General features: G+C 50.3%; 8 protein-coding genes across 8 annotated transcripts; 5 read left to right on the top strand and 3 right to left on the bottom strand.

Moving 5' to 3' along the window:
• Nucleotides 1-326: 326 nt before the first annotated feature.
• On the bottom strand, nt 327-1,418 carry CDEST_07588 (uncharacterized protein; the record flags this gene model as incomplete). The annotated part of the gene is made up of 1 exon (XM_062923747.1): nt 327-1,418. The coding sequence occupies one exon, from the start codon at nt 1,416-1,418 to the stop codon at nt 327-329; it is 1,092 nt and encodes a 363-aa protein (XP_062779798.1).
• A 3,943-nt stretch (nt 1,419-5,361) lies between these two features.
• Nucleotides 5,362-5,920, top strand: CDEST_07587 (uncharacterized protein; the record flags this gene model as incomplete). Its single annotated transcript, XM_062923746.1, has 3 exons — nt 5,362-5,484; nt 5,505-5,729; nt 5,765-5,920. 3 exons carry the CDS (start codon nt 5,362-5,364, stop codon nt 5,918-5,920), a joined length of 504 nt encoding a protein of 167 aa, XP_062779797.1.
• A 1,095-nt stretch (nt 5,921-7,015) lies between these two features.
• CDEST_07586 (Putative oligopeptide transporter, OPT superfamily) lies at nt 7,016-9,752 on the top strand (the record flags this gene model as incomplete). Its single annotated transcript, XM_062923745.1, has 5 exons — nt 7,016-8,458; nt 8,510-8,773; nt 8,834-9,011; nt 9,070-9,359; nt 9,414-9,752. The coding sequence occupies 5 exons, from the start codon at nt 7,016-7,018 to the stop codon at nt 9,750-9,752; spliced, it is 2,514 nt and encodes an 837-aa protein (XP_062779796.1).
• A 172-nt stretch (nt 9,753-9,924) lies between these two features.
• On the bottom strand, nt 9,925-10,496 carry CDEST_07585 (uncharacterized protein; the record flags this gene model as incomplete). The annotated part of the gene is made up of 2 exons (XM_062923744.1): nt 10,306-10,496; nt 9,925-10,177 (listed from the first exon to the last, which is right to left on the bottom strand). The coding sequence occupies exons 1-2, from the start codon at nt 10,443-10,445 to the stop codon at nt 9,925-9,927; spliced, it is 393 nt and encodes a 130-aa protein (XP_062779795.1). The 5' UTR covers nt 10,446-10,496.
• Nucleotides 10,497-11,636: 1,140 nt separating this feature from the next.
• Nucleotides 11,637-13,499, bottom strand: CDEST_07584 (Putative major facilitator, sugar transporter, major facilitator superfamily). The gene is made up of 4 exons (XM_062923743.1): nt 13,224-13,499; nt 12,188-13,162; nt 12,011-12,116; nt 11,637-11,959 (listed from the first exon to the last, which is right to left on the bottom strand). Exons 1-4 carry the CDS (start codon nt 13,439-13,441, stop codon nt 11,705-11,707), a joined length of 1,554 nt encoding a protein of 517 aa, XP_062779794.1. The 5' UTR covers nt 13,442-13,499; the 3' UTR covers nt 11,637-11,704.
• A 480-nt stretch (nt 13,500-13,979) lies between these two features.
• On the top strand, nt 13,980-15,789 carry CDEST_07583 (Putative peptidase M24, creatinase/Aminopeptidase P/Spt16). The gene is made up of 3 exons (XM_062923742.1): nt 13,980-14,336; nt 14,393-15,354; nt 15,407-15,789. Exons 1-3 carry the CDS (start codon nt 13,993-13,995, stop codon nt 15,598-15,600), a joined length of 1,500 nt encoding a protein of 499 aa, XP_062779793.1. The 5' UTR covers nt 13,980-13,992; the 3' UTR covers nt 15,601-15,789.
• Nucleotides 15,790-16,459: 670 nt separating this feature from the next.
• On the top strand, nt 16,460-17,098 carry CDEST_07582 (Putative oxoglutarate/iron-dependent dioxygenase, prolyl 4-hydroxylase, alpha subunit; the record flags this gene model as incomplete). Its single annotated transcript, XM_062923741.1, has 2 exons — nt 16,460-16,464; nt 16,519-17,098. 2 exons carry the CDS (start codon nt 16,460-16,462, stop codon nt 17,096-17,098), a joined length of 585 nt encoding a protein of 194 aa, XP_062779792.1.
• A 2,349-nt stretch (nt 17,099-19,447) lies between these two features.
• On the top strand, nt 19,448-22,323 carry CDEST_07581 (uncharacterized protein). The gene is made up of 2 exons (XM_062923740.1): nt 19,448-21,077; nt 21,179-22,323. Exons 1-2 carry the CDS (start codon nt 20,076-20,078, stop codon nt 21,752-21,754), a joined length of 1,578 nt encoding a protein of 525 aa, XP_062779791.1. The 5' UTR covers nt 19,448-20,075; the 3' UTR covers nt 21,755-22,323.
• Nucleotides 22,324-22,792: the final 469 nt, after the last annotated feature.

The raw sequence follows: 22,792 nt of genomic DNA, 5'->3' as shown, positions 1-22,792 counted from the left end.
AAGGGCTCAGTGATCCATCTGGCCGGTTATTAGGGCAGTGATGAATTTCTGAATGACGTGCCGGTCTCCGGCACATCAATGGGTGAAGAAACGCCTTGCTATAGTTGTGAGAGAAAAATGCGTATAATGTCACGATTTAGAGCACACATTAAGGCAAAGAGAATATGGGAGAAAGATGCTTATTCTACATAATGTGAAGAGAATGAAATGTGGTCTAGTTATATACGTCTGACCACGCGAAATGGCATGTGAGGGGACTGATCCGGAGAGCTCTGATATACGAGGGTTTCCCTGTGACATATAACAGTGTACTACACTCTACAGAATTATCTTCCAGTGCCTTGATTCCGCGAGATCAACTCTTTCCAAGTCTCAATGTCGTTACTCTCAGGGTACAACATCAGTCCCTCAACCTCAGCTCGCCGTTTTAACTCGCTTGGTACACAAATGAAAAGCTCCCATGAGGCAGCATTCGCCTGCAACTCGCCTGGATAGATCCCCTTTAGGTGTGCTTCAACCAAGGCCCCGCGAAATGCGCGAATACCAGGCTCGATCGCCAGTGTCGTGGGCTCCTTGTCCGGTCTGGTCAAGTGGCTTAGGTGAGTATTTGGGTGGAGGTCAACATCGCTCTCGGCTGCACGCCGCTCAATATCGAGTGCGTAGTGCGGGTTGTGTCTCATTCGCGCCTGTTGATACGTGATGTAATGAGGCTCTACGTCCAGGGCATCATAAGTGTACTGATAGTTAGCAGCAATGCAAACCAATGCCGCTTGGAACGCGGTGCGGGGGCGTCTGCGGACAAGCTCGCGCAGGGTTCGTTCTTGTGGAAACAGAGGATACCAGAAGAGACGGGGTATATCGTTCTTGTCGGGGGTTTCCGGGTTGATGCGCGACAGGTCGTTGTTCATAATGAAGCGTGCATTGATGGCTTCCAGGATGTATTGAGAGTTGGGGCCCAAAGTTCCAGGGTCCTGGAGTGACCACCACTTTGCAAAGGTTGTGTTGTGGTATATGCCCCGTTGCACAGCACAGCATTCATCTGCAACCATTGACGGTCGTCGGAGACGAAGATAGCGGTCTAGATTCCCTTCATAGGCGGCCATAACAACAAGGGCGTCTTTGCGCGTGGTAGGCAGGTCTCTTGGTAGTGGGGACCATAGGAGATATTCAAACTGCTGTGGCAAGACTTCGTGATCCATGTTTCGATGACCAGCATGCATCCTGCTTGGTCCAATGTCCTCTGTGATGTCAAAGTAGTGAGGATCTCTCATGTCGTCGTCAATTTCGTCTTCATAATCCGTATGGAGGGACGAACGAACAGCGGTGTCGCCGTTTAGGTAGGCTCCGGGTTGGGGATCGGAAACATTTATCGTTCGCGTGTAGTCGTCCATCACAGCGTAACGTGTCGGTTTGCTCATGATGTCGCTAAAAATCCTTTACTGCCGTCATTGTTTTTGTCTCTAGCCTCTTCTGCGATCGAAACATCGGGTAGTAGATCCAGCTTGCCGTAAAGGGTGTCATAGCCAGCTGCAGCGCAAGCCCGCCCAACCTAGTACCTCATGTCGGGATAGCGCTTGAACAGTTCTCGGTAGGTCTCTTCACTTGCGATCTCATACCAAATGCAGTATGGCTTGGAGTCTTCAGTTGGCATGCTCGGTATAATCTCGTCGTACATGATGAGACTAGCATTCTCTCTGCGAGTCCATCTTGAATCACGAAATTCTTCGTCAGAATCCATGGCCGTTTTGAAGGAAGTGGGCGGGCGGTAACGTCAAGCACCCACATTTGGCCCCCCCCCACATTTGGCCCCCCCAAAAACGAGGGCATTCCCACCAACATCAGTATGTTTAATTAATTACTAACTAGGCCTAGATGCTACTATAATACAGCTTTTAGCTTTACTAGGTATATTAGACTTGCTAGATCTATCTGTAATATCCTCTTTTTCGCTAGCCTTAACTTAGGCCTTCTAGATGTCCTTAATGTTAGCAAACTTAGTGTTTAGATCTAGCTAGACTGCCTTTCTTTTCCTAACTGCAGTGCTTGTAACCTTTGCCTGCAGAAGCTCTAGCTTATGCTAGGCAGTAGCTAGCTTATATGCCTGCTTACTAAAGCCTTTTTTTACCTTTATAAACAGAAGGCGTTAAGTAGAGGCATTATTATCTAGCTCTGTAAATAGCTTTAGTTAGCTAGCTAGATCCTTTATCTTCCTTAGCGTTAACCATACTACTGCAGATGACGCAGATGCCTATCCTTTAGCTTCTTTACTTCTAGACTGCCCTTTGCAGGCTTAATCTAATAGCCCTAGTGTTGATAGGAGCATTAAAGGGCTTATAAGGGGCTTAGCTATAGAGATAGGCTATAGGCTAGTATATTTCTAACTACTTTTAATGTTATCTATTATTAAGCCTGCTAGATAAGCCTTCTAATAACAGCCTATAAAGTTCCTTTTGCCTACAATAGTAGAATTATTTTACTAACTAAGGTATCTAAGCTTCTTCCTATAGGCTGCCTTTATAAGGCTAAAGACTAACTAGTTAAGTAGCTAAAGGATATAGGAGGTATGTAGTAGTAGGAATAAGAGATAGACGTTATTAATATAATATATTTATATAAATTCTATTGTTGTGTAACTCCTATAGCTATTAACAACTAGCAGTCTAGCCTCCTTGCCTTAGGAGGCAGTCTAAGGGATAGTCTAAGGGATAAAGACCTTCTGCAGCTATTTAACTGCAGTGTCGTCTGTAGTCTATCTATTTTCTGTTGCAGTAAACTGCTATCCTTTATAAGGGCTAAGATCTAGAGGAAACTACTGCTGCTAGACTATCTTACCCTTATATATAATAAGGGGATTTAAGGCATAGCCTATAGCAGAGATGCACTTAATAATAGACACTTATGCCCTTAATCTAGGCTGTTTCTTGCAGACAGACTTTATCTTAGCTATCCCTAGCACCAGCCTATTAGATCCCTAGCCCTTAAGGATACTAGTCTTATCTATGTTATATCTGTTAGCTAGTTTAATGCCTTTAATCTCTAGTATAGTAAGGAGTTTAAACTAGTCCCTAATAACCTTAGTAGATGCTTTATTAATACGTCTAGAGTCTATAGGGTGACTTCTCTAGACCTTAATTAATAGGTTTCTTCTTTTAAAGCCTTAGATCTATTGCTTTCCTAGAGGATCTGTATCCCCTATAGTATAAAGGATCCTTTCTGCAAATACCTTTACCTGCTGATAGGTTGGAGCAAGCCTAAGGGCATGCTGGATTCGCACCTATTCAGCTAGCTTAGCCTCCTGATTAGGGGAAAGCCTCTAAAGGTTAGAAAATGCAGCTGCCCTTGCTTAGGTGCCTTAGAGTTGATAACGAAGTGTTAATCTTAGGATCCCCTATTTAAAGGATGCCTTGTAGATAGACTAGCTATTAGCAACAGCATCTAAGGCCTAGTTAACCTTATACTTAGTGTATTAGCCTATAAGGACTAGAAAAGGGTATATAGAAAAGATGAAGCTATTTGGTTGAGAACTGTGAATGTTGTGATGTAATAAAGTTGGAGAAAACAGGAGGCTGGTGGTGGTGGTAAGGCATTTTTGGGGGGGCCAAATGTGGGGGGGGGCCAAATGTGGGTGCTTGACGTTAAAGGCAAAAGGCAATGAGTTAAGCCGAAGGATAGAAAGGGGGGCTGGAGGCGACTATGCCAAGCATACGTTGACCAAAAGGAGTCAAGTCACTGTACGGAAAAGTGCGTTCAAGGAAGCAGCAAGCACAGAGGCTTTAAATATTTCTGCTTGAGCAGCATGCGTGCCCAGGCATAGCACCCAATTGAGGCCCAATTTCGTAGAAAGCCATAGTGAATGCAACAAGGATTATCTGCAGTGTGATTGCAGACGTACGATGTGTTGGAGCAAGAGCGAAACCTGGAAAGAGGACACGGTTTGGTTCCATTAATGTTGCGGCACGGAAAGGCATGGAACACCGACGGGTGCGTTGGTTCTCTGGAGCCTCTTTTCTCCGTCACAGAAATACCCTCTTCCAGCCCTCCGATTACTGCCTAGGGCTGCAAATGCCTCAAGGCCTCAGCTTCATCCAACGCAGCAGTGATGCAGCAGGAGCCTTTGTGAGCCGTTAGAATGTATAGAATAAATCCTAACTGGGGCAAAAGTCGGTACAGCTAGATTTCTTATCCCTTAACCCAAACGCTCCAAGTTTTAAGTTAAACTGCTTTTATTCTGTTTTGAAATAAAACCCTTGCTTGGCAGAGAGGGTATTGTCGCCTATTGGCGCCTAAACCAACACCACATCTTGCAAAAGTGCTAGCACAACTAGCAACACTGCGTCTTAGTTCCAGGTAGAGACTTCACCAGATATGCTGTTTGTAGATGCAGTCCTTTTTACGGTGATTCTAAACAGTGTGTTCAACAAGATGGACGTGATTGTTGTCGGCATATAATCACTTGAAAGCCCTCTGATGCGACCCAAGGGCAAATTCGGCATCTTCCACAGGAGCGCCTCCTTCAACGGTCGCGCCGGGCCGATCAAGATTGAGATCTGGCGTAGAAGAAAGGTTGTTGCCCCTAAGCCTATTGGTTACTCCACCTGCGATCGAGAAACTGGTTTGCGTCAACGACACAAGCATTGGCGATTTTGAGTTCCTTTGCTCCTTCACTTGCTGCTTATTCGTTCCTAAAATGAACTGTGTCTGTACGAGGATGGGCAGATAGCCCGCCCTTCCCAAGGCGAGCAGCATCAAGGGCTTTCCAGCCGCTGGCCGTGACTCTACGTACAGGGGCCTTAGTTGCTATGCGTTTGACTGTGGGCACTATCATAGGGGTGTTTGCGATACTGTCGAGCACACCTAATGGTTATTCCAGGTGTGTCCTTGTTCACGCCATCTGCCTGTACTAGCGGTTCCGCCATTAGCGAGTTATTCTACCTGTGTTGATTCTTTTGCAAGAAGGAGATTGCCCCTTGGGCATATGCAGTTGCGATTCCGTCGAAGTTCTTAACCTACTTGATCCCACTAGTACGTCCACCACCAAACCCAGCGCATGCAATGACAACGGTCTATGTGCATTTGCCTTCCCACGTGACTATTCCCCGCCGATCCGTGGCACTGAAAACAACACCAGCGAAGACTACAATCCTTCCACCAGGATTTAGACCGATCTCCTAGACAACATGCAATGCAGAGCTAGTAAAGCCCTGAATAACCTTAATGACCTGAAAGGGGTTGCTGCTAGTAGCAAGATCCTAATGAACTGCTAGGACTGTTTACCCCTGCAAATTTTGTTAGAAGAGCTGAACAGGCTATAACGCGAGTTCGACTTTGCCTCCAAGAGTTACGATGACAAGTTTGGCTACTATGTCAAGTAGGTTACAGGAGGGCACTCTGATGCAGAGAGATAGAGTGGAGGTTGCCAACCTGAATAAGATTATAAAGGCCGCCCTACCAAACATTAATTACTTGTCTACTGTGGTTACAACCGTACGTTGGCATGGCGACAGAGGTCTACACAGCAGACGAAGAGGGTATTCTTACTGCTTTTTCCTACCACTGTCTACATGATCCAACTGGCTATTAATTTAAAGATTTTTTCCAAAAAGATTGTCGATGCAGTACAAAAGCGTGAACAGGAGAAATTGATTCTTACTCTCTTGTCCATTGTTCTTATGATCGTCCCCTTCGAATTTGGGGCAGTTTTCGGTGTTGTGTTCAGCGGTATTGCCTGGGTGGGTGGCACACCTGGCGCTCCTTATTGGAGAAGGGCAAGGTGGTCTTGACGGTCCACGACATCATCAAAGGGTCCTGCACCTGCGCCCTACACCATTCTGGCCATGCTGGTCGCCCGATGGGGTTGCCATTTAAGGGCGAGCGGACGGACGGCCTTCGGGCAAGCTGGGACACACACGGACAGCTCTGAAAGAGAGCGAATTGAAATTGCTTAGCGTCAACTTTGTTGAAAAGGACAGCAAATCACAAAATCTCATTCCCAACACATTTTGAACAAGGTAGACCATCATAAGGGAGCTGCAGCAGTTCCTGATTATCGCTAAGCGTAAGGCCGAGATTCCCTTTCTCTGCAGGCCAACTTTGCCAATACCCTCTATTTCAATAGCAATCCTCGTTTAGCAGTTTCTGTGCTGTTCTAGTCACAACGCACGCCTCTGAGCACGTTTACAACAAAAGTTCATGTTCCTAATCACGTCAGAAGCAAAAGTGCAGACTTGCAGAAGATTGCCCCGCCCCCACTCCCGGGCAGCAAATTATCATTCTCGTTACCTCCCCTATCCCTGCTCTGTCTCCAACTTAGATACAGCACGATGGTGTCGCAACTGTGAGGGATAAGATCAAAATCCGAGGAAGCCTGCCAAGGTGCCCAGTAGCTTAGACCGAACTTGGCAATGCTTGACACGACCTTCCCGCCTGGGCATTGCTTGTGACACCACCAGCTAACCGCTGTGCCGAAAACGCCCGGTGATATTGCCTCTTTAACTACCTCCAAATCTCGATATCATCAGTAAGAACACGAGCCCGTGATGCAGAAACAAGGGCATCCTATCACGCCTGCAATCTCTCTAGTAACAACCTTCCTAATCCTTCCTAGTATCCGGTGTGGGGTGGCTTCTCCATAAGCTGGGCTCGCACAATGATCCTTGGCAAGGTTCGGAGGTCCCTGCAGAGCAGAGTTTCCAACCAACAGTCCGCGATTAACAACTTTAACATCTCCACCAATTGCACAACTGCCAGCCCTTATCACGACATCGATCCCTAATCCAAGTGTAGCATCTTCCTCTGATAATGGTTCGACAAGCGTTGAAAAAGAACACGGGGCTACCTGCCAACAGAGGCAAAAGCTGCTCATACAAAGAGGCCACGAATGCCGCCGCGAGATACTCTGTATTTGTTGCACTGATATCTCTTCCACTTCTCAATCCTCACCGCATACCCACCGCTGACGGGCTTCTCTGGCCCTTCCTCGAGTCTGACTCGGTCTGGCTCGTGCACTCGTTGCAGCATGTCGGCCCCCGCTTCCGACACCATCGTGATGGGTGGACTGAACCCTGTTGAGGGCAAGGTCGTCTCGGTCCCCTCCCACCAGGCTATCAATGAGAAAGACAGTATCGATAAAGCAGCTATCGGCAAAGAGCTCGCTTCCGAAATCCAAGCCGTCCCAGTTTCACCGCCGTCTGATGGAGACAACCACGAGAAGGACGACAACAGCGATGACGCCATCATCATCACCGGCGCGGACGCCTCCCGATTTTTGCTGCCGCTCCGCGACGATTTCGATCCATCTCTGACTTTCCGGAGCATGTTCCTGGCGACCTGTCTTTCAGCCTTCCAAGCAGTCATGAGCCAGATTTATACGGTAAGCCAACGATCTGGGGGGGATTATCACGCTCGGACAAAAGCAATCACTAACAAGACTCACTTGCAGTTTAAACCAACCAACGTCACTATCTCCGGAACCTTCATCGTTCTCATTGGATATTTTGCCGGCAAGGCATGGTCCAACGTTCTTCCTCGAGGTGACAAACTTGAGGCTAGTTGGAGAGAGAAGAACAACCAGGTGGATCTTCCTGCGTGGATCAAATTCTTCAAGTTCATTAACCCTGGGCCATGGGGTTTGAAAGAGCATGCCATCTGTTCTATCACCGCCACTTCCGCATCCAACGCCGCTGCTAGTATTCAAGTTTTCGCCGCACAGGATCTCTTTTATGATTTACCCTTGAGCGCAACAACTGTTGTCTTGACAGTCATCTCGATTGGTCTGTTTGGCTACGGCATCTGCGGAGTGATGCGCCCCATCGCTGTTTGGCATGTCGATGCAGTGTATTGGGGCACTCTCCCTACAGTCAAGACTCTCCAAGGGCTTCACTGGCAGGATTTGAAAAACTCAAAGCCTCTTCGGTGGTTCTGGTACAGTTTTGCTGGCATGTTCGTGTATGAGTTCTTTCCTGCGTACATCTTCCCTTGGCTGAACTCGGTTTCGATCCCTTGCCTGGCTGCAATGAATGCTACAGGTAGCAAGGCTGCAGTCCTCACTAACCTCTTCGGCGGTTCCATCAACAACGAAGGCTTGGGATTATTCACTCTTTCTTTTGATTGGCAATACGTAAGTCATCTGTCTATACAGGAGAGGCAGACGGAGCTAATTTCGAAACCCATTACGCAGATCACTTCTTTCACTACCTCTCTTCCCCTTACTCTCCAAGCTCATTCAGCTGTCGGGTTTTTCATCTGCTTCCTTGCTATGCTTGGTATCTACTACACAAATGCCTGGGATGCAAAGTCGCAACCCTTCATGTCGACACGGCTTCGATCCGAGGATGGTTCAACATATCCTATTGCCAAGGTCTTTACAGGGGGCGTTCTCAATCAAGAAGCCCTTGCAAGATACGGCATCCCCAGACTCACAGGAAGTTTCGCGTATGCCATGTTCATGGCTAATGCTGCTGTGAGTACGGAAAGTCGTGCGTCGTCTAGGCCGTTGCTGACCAGCTGGTAGATTGGTGCTCTGGTTGCTCACTGCTTCTTCTTCTGGGGCGGGGATGTCAAGCGGGCTTATCAAAGCGCAAAAAGCGGAAGGTATGACGATCGCCATCATGATCACATGACGAAACACTACAAGGAGACCCCGTGGTGGTGGTATGTCATCGTGCTTGTCATCAGCTTCGTTCTTGGTCTTGTCGTTGTCTGCACCCAGAACGTCACGCTTCCGGCATGGGCTTACGTTGTCTCACTCCTCCTCGGAATCTTCATCGCGCCGTTGGTAAGTCCCTCAATACAACGTGCTACATGTTCATCGACGCACTATCTGACACTGAGACAGAGCACGATCCTCTACTCTCGTTTCGGCAATGGAATTGCAACAAACAACCTCTCGAAGATGCTGGCAGGTCTCATCCTTCCTGAGCGACCCATTGGCAATATGTATTTTGCTGCTTGGTCGCACAACGTCATCTCGAACGCTGTTAATCTTTCCAACGATTTGAAAATGGGAGAATACCGTATGTATCATTTCCATTCCGAAATGTTGCGGGTTCATCTTGCTGAGACCGATTCCAGTCAAAATTCCCCCTAGAGTCATGTTCCTCACCCAGATCTATGGAACAATCCTGGGTGGTTTCATCAACTACGCCGTTATGATCTCGATTGTCAATGGCAATCGTGAGCTTCTTGTCAACAGCGATGGTAACAGCTCTTGGAGCGGTGCAACTATGCAGTCGTACAACACCAATGCCACCTCTTGGGCGCTTGCCAGATACTTGTACAAGACTGGCGGGCGGTACTCACTTGTGCCAATCGGCTTAGGTGTTGGCTTTGGTGTTGTCATCATCCACCGTATCATTGCATACGTAAGTTGTTTCATTTACTTGGTGCGTTGGTTCGGCTGCTAACCCTAACACCAGTTCGTTCCCAAGATCCGGGGCTATTCTTTATCGGAGATTAACCTGCCTCAACTTATCCAATACGCGGGCTACATTCCTTACAACGCGTCCCAGACTTGTGTTCTCTTCAGCTCGCTTATCAGCGGGTTCTTTGTTCAATTTTACCTCCGCAACTACCGGCCGCGTATCTTCAAGGACTACTCATACCTGGTCACAGGTGCATTTGATGGGGCGAGTCTGACTGTTCTTTTCATTCTATCGTTTGCTGTCTTTGGAGCTGGCGGTCCATCCATCCCTTTCCCAACCTGGTGGGGCAACAATGCTGGTGGTAACTACGACCATTGCCCGGCGGCGGAGTAGGCATAGACTCCTCCAGAGACTGAGAAATGGGCTCCAAGTCATCTAGAAGATCGCAGTCCTTCAATCTTGCTAGTCAATTGCTGCCCTATGTTTGTAGCTAGTAACGGTACTTGGACTGAAGATAGGGTTGGATCTCAGTTTGTGGGATGTTACAAGCGATACGCAACATCTATTAACCACTGTAAACTTCATCGCAGCTAAACCAAGTGTTCTGATACTGCTGGCATCCATTTCCAGTAGGGCCTGAAGTTTGCTTCCAATATCCACATTTTCCATTATCCCCTCTGTCCCAGTCAACAGAGCACACGCTTCCCTGCCCTGCTCCGCCCTTTACTGTCATCTGCCCTTGAATTGGTCCTGTACCGAACGCGTAATCGCCTTCAAGGTACTGGCGTGGTGAGCTGGCGTCTTTCCCTGGTACCCACCTATGAGACAAGGACATGTTAGTAAACCGAATCAAATGAAGGCCAGCGCAAATTTCACTGATTGAGTTGGTTTGGTAGGGTTAGGTTGCTCCGACTGCAACACTGGCTGCCGCGCAGGGATGACGTACATTTTGCAATTGCAATGACTAAGAAAGGTACATCTTTTATCAATAGTACCGTCCTCGTTACGCTTGCAGCGGAAGATGGGATCGGCTAGTGCTGACATTGCAGTAGAGAGAAGAAGCGTTACAGTGAGATGAAGCTTCATGGCGAAAGTAGTGTAGCTGTGACAAGAAGCTTTGGTACAGTGAACTGAAAGATGTTCCTACCTTCTACGTGGTCTACCCTACTGATGCAGGTGCAGCTGTCTTATAGAGAGAGAGAACACGGAGATGGCCGAGTTTTTTTCAATTGTTTTATTGCACTTAAAGCAGCAATGATTATCAACGTGGTGGTAGATCAAAATTAGCTGCTTGATCTAAAGCCCGGCGCTGCCGTCGAAAATGATTAGTTATCTTAAGCTTTGCCTACAGTCAAATGTCATGAAATACCAGCTAGTTTATGCTCACCTATTCTTAGGAGACAGCCGAAAACTCCTAGTAAGGTAGGGTTCAGTAGCAGATGTCACCTTAACACAATTAATGCACAAGAAGCCGAAGGATAGGGGCTTTACTAACCACAAAATGTAGGCTGCCTCTAAAGATAAGTGAGGGCATTAAAACTAAGCCCTTTATGTTACCTGACTGGGCGGTCAAGCAAGGATCTAGCTTATGCGAAGGTCGCTAGTCCTACCTTTACACAGCCTGTAGCAGTAATGCAGGCAGCTGGCCTTTTCTGATAATGATCTAAGGGGAGGCCCTCAGAAGTAACCGAAGCTTCCTATTCAGCCAGCCTATATGCCAATCATTCTAGAAACACATCGTTAGAACTGCAACGTTGTGTGATGCTGAACAAGTGTTGGTCAGATTCACAGTGTTCTTGCTTCAACGACTGATTCAAAATTAGATACGTAGGCATGAATGTTCTAATAGGTAGGCCAGCTGTACCTACGGCTGCCACAGGCTGGGCCCTCACGGCAGCACGGGCTCCCCGGCATACGGGCGTTAAAGATGGGTCCAGTGACATGCACATGAGTCGCATCCCAGCCGGGTCCCTAACAGCTGACGCTCTTGCCTGCGGCCGATGATCTGCAGGGGCTCCGGCTCTCCGTTTATTAGATGCTGAAAGTAACAGACTATTCTTCTGTCTCACTCTACCAAAAAACATCAAATTTCGCGGTGCCTATGATAAGTATTCTCTCAACGCCGACGCCGTCCCAACAACAAGCGCTCCGTCTCTACTTCTCATTCCAATCTCGTTTTCGATGGCCTCGGTAGCGGATTCTGTGAAACGGGGCTTCGAACAATGATACACAATTCCGCCTGAGGGTCAAGGATATAGCAAAGTAGCACGAGACCCGGTTGAAAAGCCGGGGTAAACCCAACATTGCATCAAAATACATCATTTTGCCACCGTCCCCTGTTCTAATCAAGACACCGCTTTGTTCATCACCACTCCAGACGGGTCCTGACTGACCTCGTCGCCCCAGAATGCGTCCCAGCCGTTGTCTTCAAGATACTTCTTCCAAGCATCGTCGTCATCGTTCAAATGCCTGGAGGTATCTGGAATTACAAAGAGCGCAATGATTGCTCCCAAAACGGCGAATCCAGATCCTATAAGAAAAGCTACCTGGTTACCCTTTGAAGGGTCGGCGGTATATCTGTTGAGGATCGCGGTAAAAACCTATTTTGCAGTCAGTCCAATTCCTTCTGAGCTGGATGACTTTCAAATCACCTGTGTTCCGATAGCTGCTCCTGCCTTTGAAACCGCCGAGATGAGACCCATCATCTGACCACGAATGGACGTAGGAAAACTTTCGGAAGCAATGAGAACAACAGTACTGAGTAGATGGTTAGAACGGTCTGAACGGTCTCAACGATGACCATATTCATCACGTGATTTCCAACTTACCTCCCGGGCCCAACTTCGCCAAGGGTCAAGAATATGCCGTAGAGAACGACGAATAACGGGAAAATGCGTTGAATGGGGTCCATTGCGCCTCCAAGAATGAAACCTAGGATTGCCTGAAGTGTAAAGCCCAGGGCCATGGTTTGGCGTCTGCCAATCTTGTCGGAAAGATAGCCTCCGATGAATGGACCAGGAATATAAAAGCAATTGATTACCACGCCCCATCCGAGCGTCTTCACGAGGCTATTTTCGACGTTTGCCCTTGAGATGATGGTCGAACTGAAAATACCGAACGGGATACTGATCCAGTTGTACAGGAACCAAGTCGAGGCGGCGCCTAAGAGTGGTCGCCAATATCGTTTCAGGGCTAGCTTGTATGGCACTCTTTGTTTTCGCAGTGCGGATTTCCGGTATGCTGTTGAGACCGCCATGCGCATTCTGAACCAAAATATCAGAAGAGGCGGCGCCATACCCAACGCAAACGAGGTTCGCCAGACGATGTGGTACTTTGAAACTTGCTGGCCCACGCACAGTAGCAGAAGCAATGGGACCAAGCCCCCCCAAACGTAACCCAGGCTGGCCGACAAGTCTGCAAGCATGGCAAACATGAAGCCTCGTCTTTTGCGAAACTTGGCATCTTCATCAGTCGCTTCGGCTGCGCCAGCGCCAGACACTGGATACTCTCCTCCCGCGCCGACTCCAGCGATGCCACGGGCGATGATGAGCATCCAAAACATGCCGGTGGTTGTGGTTCCATTGGCTGCAGTTGACAAGGATATACCAAGCACCAGTAAGATTGTCGTCGCAATAGCGCCTGTCTTCCGGCCAAGCTGATCGCTGACAACACCGAAAAGGATCATGCCGACAATCATGCCAATGAGGAAGGCGTTTGAGAGTCTTTGATATATGGTTGTTGTCAGGTCATCGGGGTAAAGGACCGCGAGTAAAAGTTCGACGTTGCCAATCACTGCAGCATTGCTAGAAAGTCGTCAGCAACTATGGACCACGAGTGTGGTGTACGCTGTAGGCATTGTCATACTAGCCATCGGACCCAATTGCAAGTCCGGAAAACAGGACCATCAACCACACGGAGACACTGCTGTAGTATGCCTTTTGCGGCTCTGCTTCGAGGATGTCCACTTGCTCCCCGACTTTGCCTGAGGACTTCTTCTCATCCTGAACCAGAACAACGTTGTTGCTTCCCGTAACATCATCCCCTGGCGCGACCGCATTGTCGACATCTTGCGTCGAAGTCATTATCCGCTATTACAACATTAAAGTGCAGTCGAGAGCACTATTGTCTAGGTGGTAAGACTCGACTCCAGGATCTGTGTTTGAGTGGTGGGTGAATTCCCTTTCTTATCATAAGATGACGCTCTTGGTAGTGTGTCGCTCGGCACGGGTTCTCCGATAAACCGGCACTCTCAGGTTGGCCGATGCCGCGGCCATCTTCCTATCTTCTCCGGACCGGCGTTCGAAGCCGACGGGAAAGTGTCCAACAGTATCAACATCCATGTAACAAACGTGGCACAGGCGCATGTGCCTGGTGTTCCTCGCTCGATACTGCAATGCTGGTGCGATACGCGTGGTCAGATTTCCCCAATGCGGCAATTGATCTCCATTCGCTGCACCCCAGAGAGAGGGGGTTCAAGGCGAGGTCGGAGAGCATCCGAAAGCCAGTTTCTTGGCAATGCATCCCTTGTTGCCCCCTCTATCTGTCTTCATCAACTCGAAAAGAACCTGCTATCTCTACGTCTTTGATCGGATTTTTTTTTTGGCACACCATCTCTGAGATCACCATCATCACCATGGGGAATGCAGAGGAGCGTCATGGGGGCATGTCTCTTTTCCCACTTCAGCAGCGCGATAGGCCCCGCGCTCGAGTCCTACGGCTTATTGCAACCTCAATATTATTGTTTGCTGCTACCTCTTTCTATTACCTGACTTCATTCTACGACCGCGTCTCACAAGACAATGCCTTTGACGTAGCCAAACAGTGCACCATCAACAATCTTCACTCCAATCTATCCTTCCTCGAACCCGCTGTGCCAATCACTGCAGAGGAGTTTCTTGAGCGAAGAGATCGGCTCGCTCGCGCCTTGGTCGAGTCGAAGGTGGACGCCTTTGTTCTGGAGCCTGGTTACACTTTCCAGTAAGTTTTGGCAATGTGTTCATCTTGCATTCGATGAAGTTCTAACTCTAGGATAGATACTATGGCAACACCTCACAGACTGACTGGGAGCCCTGGGAGCCCGAAGAGCGACCGTTCCTCATGCTCATTCTGCCCGAGATATCTCCCACCGGCAAAGTCAGCGCCAAAACGGCTTTCCTCTCACCTCACTTCGAGGAGGGCCGAGTCCGCATGCTAGGGATTCCCTCAAGAGATGCCGAACTGGATATAGTTATTTGGGAAGAGCATTGGAACCCATACGACATTCTGCTCAAATCCCGTCTCTTCAACGGCAAACCCGCAAAGCTCATGGTCGATGAAGAGATCCGCGACTTTATTGTCCGCGGATTGGACTCGGCTGGCTTCCAGACCGTCGGCCTCAACGCTGATATTGAGCTTGTCAGGCAGCAGAAGAGCTCGGCGGAAGTTGAGCTTCTGCGTGTTGTGAACACCGGTACCGTTGCTGCTGTGAGATCCATGCGGCCATGCCTGTTGCCTGGTCTCACAGAGGATGAAGTGACGGAAATCCTAAACTCGGCATTGCTCTCCATCAATTTTGGTCTTTTCTTCAACATCGTACTATTCGAAGAACACGGCGCACTCCCGCATGGTGGATTCGTCACCGGATGGAAGAAGTTGACCCACGAAACCATGGTCGTGATTGATGTGGGTGCCCACTACCTGGGCTACAGCTCTGACATTTGTCGAAGCTTCCTCATCGATCCACCAAGACAACGAGATCGCTCTGTCATAGACCTGATATTTCAGCTGTTTGGAAGGATGAGCAGTCAACATGAGGTGCACTCCGCGGACCCCGAGTTGCGTGCTGAGAAATACAAAGTCTGGCAGATTGTCTTGGACGCGCAAACTGCCGCTGCAGCCGCCTTCAGGCCAAACAACACAGCGGCAAGTGTTGACATTGCAGCTCGCACAGTAATTGAAAATGCAGGATACGGCTATGGATTCACACATCGCTTGGGTCATGGAATCGGCATCAAAGGTATGAGGCCATTTTTTATCGTTGTTTGAGAGATCGGTGGCTAATGAAGCAGCTCACGAATCGCCATACTTGAACAAGTGGAATAAGGATACTCTTCTTCAGCCTGGAATGACGTTTACAAACGAGCCAGGGATCTACTTGGAAAACCGGTTTGGTGTCAGACACGAAGATATATACTTGGTGAAAGAGTCTGGCGAAGCGGAATTACTTACTGGGCGAAGGGCAACGGGGCCGTACGACCCCTGAACTGATGATTTTTTGTTGCAAAACCATCAACTATGGATTCCTGTCGAGTGTATATGTATATACATATCCTTTGGTCTTATGATAATGTCAGTTGCAGTAAGTGTGTCCTTCAAATTTAATACTCGAGGATAAGGGGGGGAGCGTCAACAGCGGGTAGCGTTCTCTTGCCCATATACCGCAACTTGTCTCTCCACCTTCAACTCCACCAATGTTGTTTGATGGTGTTGCTGACTCCTGCATCTCATTATTCACTGACAAGCTATCTTGTCTCGAAATCACATAGACCAAAACATTGCAAGTGTCTCCGAACGAGGTCGTCGGAAAAGAGCTCCGTGGGGTCCTCATCGTGCGTCGTTCCGTGGGGTCAACCCCCACCATAGCTGGATCCGACGGCCCCCTTACGGGCTTGTTTCCACGTCTGAAGCTGCGCAGATGAGACAAGGAAGCCCCTGAAGCGAGCGCCAGACGGCCCAAACCAGGAATCATCACAGAGCTGCCAACTCTCAGTCCAAACGCATTGGGTTTCAGCAGCTTCCAGGTGGAGGCTTTGTCCAGCTTGTCATGGCAATGCTCATATAGTGTCGAGTTTCTCTCCCAAAACCTAACAGCGATGTAAAGTTTGCTTCCAAAAATTGCTTCAACATATGTGAATACGGCCGGCAGGATGGGCGTTCTTGCAATAGCAACCTGTGCCCTCGCGGCAACCGTGATGATGCCTGCATTCGCTCACGACCAGAAGCCGATAGCTGACTACAAATGCACTCACCCACCTTACCAAGTTCACATGGTTTCGAGGTCGCCTTTGGTGGTGTACCTTGCCGGCTTCGTTACACTAGCCGAGAGGGAGCATCTCTTAGACATGGCGTGAGTCACATTGAGAGTCAACACCGTCGAAGACACTCGCTCACGGGTCATTAGTAGTGGCACCTTCACACACTCGGGCGTCATCGATGCGTCTGGCGGCAAGACCACACACAGTGTACGCACATCCCAGAGCACCAGCCTCTGGCGAGACGACGTGGTTCGCTGCATCGAGGAGCGCGCCGTCGCCTTCCAGGGCTACAGCATACCCAATAATCACCTGGAGCCATTTCAGCTGGTCAAGTACGGTGAAGGCGAGCGATATCATTTTCATACGGACTGGTTCACCGATCCTGCGCACGCCAAAGCCCGTCATGGCGGCAACCGTCTGTCTTCGTTCTTTGGATATGTTTCGGTGGCCAATGTCACTGGCGGAGGAACCAACTTCCCTCTTCTTGACGCACCGTATGACGATCGATGGTGCGCGTTTATCGACTGCGACGAGCCTTGGGAGAACGGCGTGACGTTTCGTCCGATGGAGGGAAACTTTGTGTACTGGGAAAACTTGCACGTCGACGGCTCCGGCGATGTGCGAAATCTGCACGCCGGGCTGCCGGTAACGAGCGGGGAGAAGATTGGGATGAACATTTGGACAAGGCAGGCCCCTCTCGGCAATGAGATTCGAGGTGAGAGTTGAGGGCAGGTCGGTTCAAACATGAAAAGGATCTAGATGGGCGCGAGGAAGCCGTTCTGCCGGATCCGAACGGATTGACGGACGGCATGACGGACGGCTTGACGGGTTGGGAAACACGGAGGAGGGCTAAAAAGGATCAGGGACTGGATCGAAGCGAGAACCGAGTGATTGTCCCTAGTCCCTCCACGAACGTAGAGAATGTCCCATGGCTTAGCGCACATGAACAGAAATCCGAGGCCGAGAAACGGCAATGGCCGTCTGTACAAAGCTTTGAAACCAACGACAACTGAACTCTGCCATTATAATTTGACCTAGATTTGCAAAGGTGTCGGGTCCCACTGAGTGCCGGCGACGAGAAAGGGAGGAAGAAGTATGGTTGTGTGGCCCGATTCAGATAGAGTGACCATGCCATATTGAGTCTTCTGTGGGTGGTGTTCCTGTTCTTGGCAAATGGCAAGTGCGACAGGGAGAAAATGACGCATAGCATTGGCATGAGGATGGTATGGTTTCCAGCCTCCGATGATCTCGCAATCAGCAGCAATCTAGATGGATATAACAATCGGCGGATCGCTGGTGAATTAGGGATATTTGGGTTGCAAACTTGCAAACGCGAACCCCACCTGAATGAGACAGGCCCCAAGACTTCAGTGAGGGGGTGAGCCGGGCGTACCGGCGACGACAGGCGGCATGAGAGGTCGACAGCGGAAACGTGAGCCCCAGAACAGAAAAAGCTTGACTTGACTCGAGATTTCTGGGTATGCCCCCAAGTCCCTCCTCTCCCTTTGATGGATGTCGACACAGGTGTCACTCGGCCTTTGTCCAGCTTGCGTCGTCGTGTCTCGAGTTGCAGCAAATGACAAACGGGAAACGACTAGCAGGAGGCGGGGCGGCAAGTTAGAGCCAGGTGGCATCAGCAGGGCTAGCGTTCTCAGCCGGCCGATCCGTGGCTGGTAGGACGGAGTGTGGACGTTCTGCTGAGTGTTAGGAGACCGTTGAGCACGCCCGTGACGACGGGGCGGTACATCGACCGAACCAAGAGTGTGGGAGCAAACACATGCAGATGCAGAACAAAGAGACGACGGGGACAACGGTAGTTGATGGTCCGGGACAAAGAGTTCCAAGAGAGTTGAGGGCGGTTGATACCGACTGCCGCCAACCCTCGAGTTCGTCTGAGTCTGAGTATGGGACGCATTTTGCGAGACGGTCGGGTCGGGGCTCGGGGGGCGGTGCCCCGCGACTGCAAGGGCGCCTACATCGTACATGCTTGAGGCCGGCTCGTGTTGGAGACCGCCGACTTTGGAAGAGTGGGCAAAGCACAGTTCCTCCGCCGTCGTGCATCTCGGATGTGCTTCCTTTTGAGCCTACGGATCTTGCCTGTTTTCCCTTGCATACCTGCACGAATACCCACCATTTAATCACCTCCCTCGCCCCCGACCGTAAGCGAGACGGAGACCGTCTCGGGCCAACCAAGTGCTGCGTTTCGAGCACAAGCAACCTTCTTCCCTTCCCCATCGGAGGAAAGTGAGCCAGCCACCCAATCGCACTTGGCTCAAAAAGTCCCCGGCTTGGTGGCCAGGCACACTACCCACCTAACTAGATAGGTACGAAGCGCTAGCTTGTGGGCCATGGAGCGTGAGAGACATCATCCAGGCAGGTACGTACTCCGTTTCCTTGTGACAGCCACAAAGCTAACCAGGCAAAGAGAAACCCGGAAATTGTCAGGAACAGAAAGTTTTATCCAGCTCTTAAACTCGAACAAACTCGAAACTGATTAGTAAATACAGCCTCATGCTACTTGCAATCGCCAGCAGATCAGTCTTAGCAGAAGATCAGATACGGATTCTGGGACCGCTTTCTGCCAGTGGCGGGTGCGTAACTTGACTCTCGAGGGTGATGTCGTATCCTGTACCCATTTACCAACCTACCTACCTGTAGGCACCTAGGTAGGTAGGCATCCTACCAAAATGGAGCCTGATGCAAACCAACGCCAACACACGCCAACTCTTTTTCTTTCTTTTCTTCCTGCCTACCTACGGTCAATCAATCACTGTTTCTGTATCCGTATTACTCTGATTACTCTGCAGTCCATCACTTCTACGTGCCTTGGCTTAGGGAGCCTGTGGATACCTACACCTCTAGTGTATCCTGTGGCGTCCGGTGTCTCTGGCGCTGACTGGCGACACGCTTGGCCTCCCCACGCCATCCAACCCACCACTGCTTGGGGTCCGTCGCGACATCAGTTCCATCTCGGGTCGTGTCGCCTTTAGCACGCCTTCAGCTCGCCCCCAAATTGGCTTCGAGGAACCCCTTCCGCCCGTCAATCAAGGTGCGCCACAAAGTCCCAAGTCTCGTCGCCTTGTCTCGCCATACCACGCAAGGGTCCAGCTACCCTGCCACTGATTGAGACTTGAAAGGACAGACAGGCTTGGCTGACTGGCGCCCTGCACATACACTTTTTGCTCATGCGACGGCCCGCTTCGTCCTTCCATCCTCTAGCCTTTTTTGCCCATCCATCCATTCTCTGTTCCCTCCTCGCCCCCTCTCCTGGGATCGACCAGCTACCTCGTTTTTTTTGACTTTTGGACCGTGGCTTAGACTTCCTTACCCAGGGCACCCCTTTCACTCATTCACTGTCTGCTCTTCGTCATCCGCTCCTTTGGGCTCCTTTGGGCTATTCTGTTCTTTTCCACTTGGATCATTTCTTCTCAACCCATCTCTTTCTTTCTTCTCACCACTGCGCAAACTGCGACGACTTCGACGACGACGACAACAACAACGAAATCGACGACGACGACGACGACGACGATACGCAGCCCAAGCTATCGCTACAAGCCGTTCATCACCCACACCTCGTATCTTTCTCGCCCAACGACAAACCCTAACCGATTGATCGACTGGCTGACGACGTTATCCTTCCCAACCGCTCGAGTCCGCCGCTGCGTCCGGCACCCTCTTCTCGCTACACACGGCGCGTGCTATCATGGGATTGAAGCAAAGACGGTATGCCGTTTGTTTAAATCCTTTAGTTGCCGCCAACATGTTGTCCCGCCGCGCCCTTACTGTTCTCGCCCTCGTCTCCGTTACTGCCGTCATTTTCCTCATCTCCTCGAGGAGACTCGGCGGTGACTGGGCCATCGAGGGCCCCAACTACCACCCTTTCAAAGCCCACGGCCCGCCCCCTCCTCCGGGGAGCTCTCCCAGCGCCAGCCCTGCTGGCAGCGGGCGCCCTCATCCGCCGCCGCCGACAAGCCACCAAGATGATGGCCTCGCCCAGCACAACGTGTCGAACCAAGACATCCCCTATCGTCCCCACGACCCCGTCTGCGACACCTTCCCCGACACGAGCAACATCCTCGTCATCATGAAGACGGGCGCCACCGAATCCTTCGACAAGGTGCCCACCCAGCTCATGACTATGCTCAAGTGCCTGCCCGAGTACTTCATCTTCTCCGACCTCGACCAGACCATCGCAAACTACCACATCCGCGACAGCCTTGACGCCGTTCTTCCCGAGGCCATGGAAGGAAACAAGGACTTTGACCTCTATCTTCGCCAAAAGGCCTGCCAGGCCGATCAGCAGAGCTGCAACAAGCTGGCCGAGAGCAAGGATGAGGGCTGGAATCTCGACAAGTACAAGAACGTCCACATCGCCGAGAAGACATACCGCATGCGTCCCAACTATGACTGGTACATCTACATTGATGCCGATACCTACGTTCTCTGGCCTACCCTCGTCCAGTGGCTCAAGAATCTTAACCCCAAGAACAAGCACTACCTCGGCAGTGTCACCATGATCCGCAACTTCGTTTTCGGTCACGGCGGCAGTGGCTACATCGTCTCGCAGGCCGCCATGCATGACATGATTGCCAATCACCAGAACGTCGGCAACCAGTGGGACGTCCGCGCGAGCAAGGAGTGCTGTGGAGATTATATCTTTGCGCTGGCCATGAAGGACAACGCTGACGTAAACGTTCACAATGTGGTAAGTAGGCGACTTTTAACTTGTTGTTTTGTTCTCCTTTTCCCTTTGTTCATATATTTCCTCCGGTCCGTCCAAGGACATTGTCACTCACCATTCCGCAGTGGCCGACAATCAACGGCGAGAAACCCTTTACCCTTCCCTACGGCCCAACGCACTGGTGTCATCCCATCGTCACGATGCATCACATGAATGCTGAAGAGATCTCGACATTCTGGGAATACGAGCACAAGCGCTACGCCGACCCGAATCTGCCACAGCCGCCTCCCGTCATGCGCATCAAGGACATCTACAACGAGTTCTTCAAGCCGCGCATGCAACCCGAACGCGCCGACTGGGACAACCTTGCCGACGACCGATTCTATCTTGACGAATCTGCCAATAAGCACGAGGACTGGCAACTTGGCCGCGCCAAGACAGAAGACCTCACCGCCGAGGAGAAGGTCGCCCACCTCTCCTTCGGCCAATGTCGCACGGCTTGCGAGGCTGACAGTGGCTGCTTCTCATTCCAGTACAAGGACGGCCTCTGTAGCTTCGCTTGGTCGTGGAAACTTGGTCATCCTGTCAGGCGCCCATCCAAGGATGAGAAGCGCGTCATGTCAGGCTGGGCCGTCAAAAAGATCAACGCCTGGATCGAGAAGCAGGGCGAGTGCGGCCCCGTTAAGTGGCCCGATGTTTGAGGAGCTCGCGTGACTCTTCGACATCATCACAAGGTACCATTTTGAACAAACGAGCGAGCCAATGTGAGAGACATCCGGCTTGGAACGAAGAGCGCTGCCGCCGAGAGGCTTGCTGCAGGTACGACTGCCATCCAACGCTTGAGACGTGACACATGTTACATGTAGGGCTGCATCTCATGTCTTGGTCCGCCAAGCGCTTGGACTTGAGAGTATTGGACACATGGAAGGGGGGCCTTGCTTGGCCTTCGCATTGGATTTTCATTGGCTTTTGAAATCGGAAAACATTCTGAATCCTCCCATCAAAAGCGAGATTGCCGGGCATCATACCGGACCGGCATGTATCGAACCACACGCATCTGTATATATTTTTTCCACTATGTGTTTATGTGTGTACTACCTTACGAAACAGGTGAGGCAAGATGTTTGGAGGCTGGCGTTAACATTGGAAAGACGTTCTCGGCCTTGATCTGGATATCGTTTGCTTGGCTGGTGGGATTGAGAGGTCGGCTTCTAGTGCGTTTACGCGATAGACAGGTCCATTGACTTAGTATCCCTTTTTTTTTTTTTTTACGCTGTACATACAAATTACGATTCATCGGTTCTAATTTCAGGCATTGGGGTTTGCTTGTAATACACTCCGCGTGCTCAATTTGACTTTTGATGATTTGATCTGCATCAAGGCCGGACATCCAAAGGTTTCAGATGCTGGCTACGGAGTTTCCGTCGCATCCTTGACTCATGCCCACAACACGTTTTGCGGCCAGATTTGGGAAACCTCGGATAACAGAAGCAGCAGGCGACGTCTCCACGGGTAACCAGGCGTTGTGGACCACGGCCGGTGAGCTGCGATAATTCACTCTTGCTCAAAAGGGATGACGGTGGAGATGCTGTTGTGTTGTCGCAAGCCTCCCAAGTAAGTGAGGAGCAGCCATTCTACCTACGTCACATCAAGGGGAGGGCCAGTCTACTTCCAAAAATGCGGTATGGATGACGCCTGCTCGGCATTCCTCCCTGAAGAACTGGTCCGGCAGACAAGGA

Source organism: Colletotrichum destructivum, chromosome 4, assembly GCF_034447905.1.
Source record: "Colletotrichum destructivum chromosome 4, complete sequence".
Lineage (NCBI taxonomy): Eukaryota > Fungi > Ascomycota > Sordariomycetes > Glomerellales > Glomerellaceae > Colletotrichum > Colletotrichum destructivum.
The sequence above is the reverse complement of the archived record's forward strand: the minus strand, read 5'-3'. Positions and strand labels throughout refer to the sequence as shown.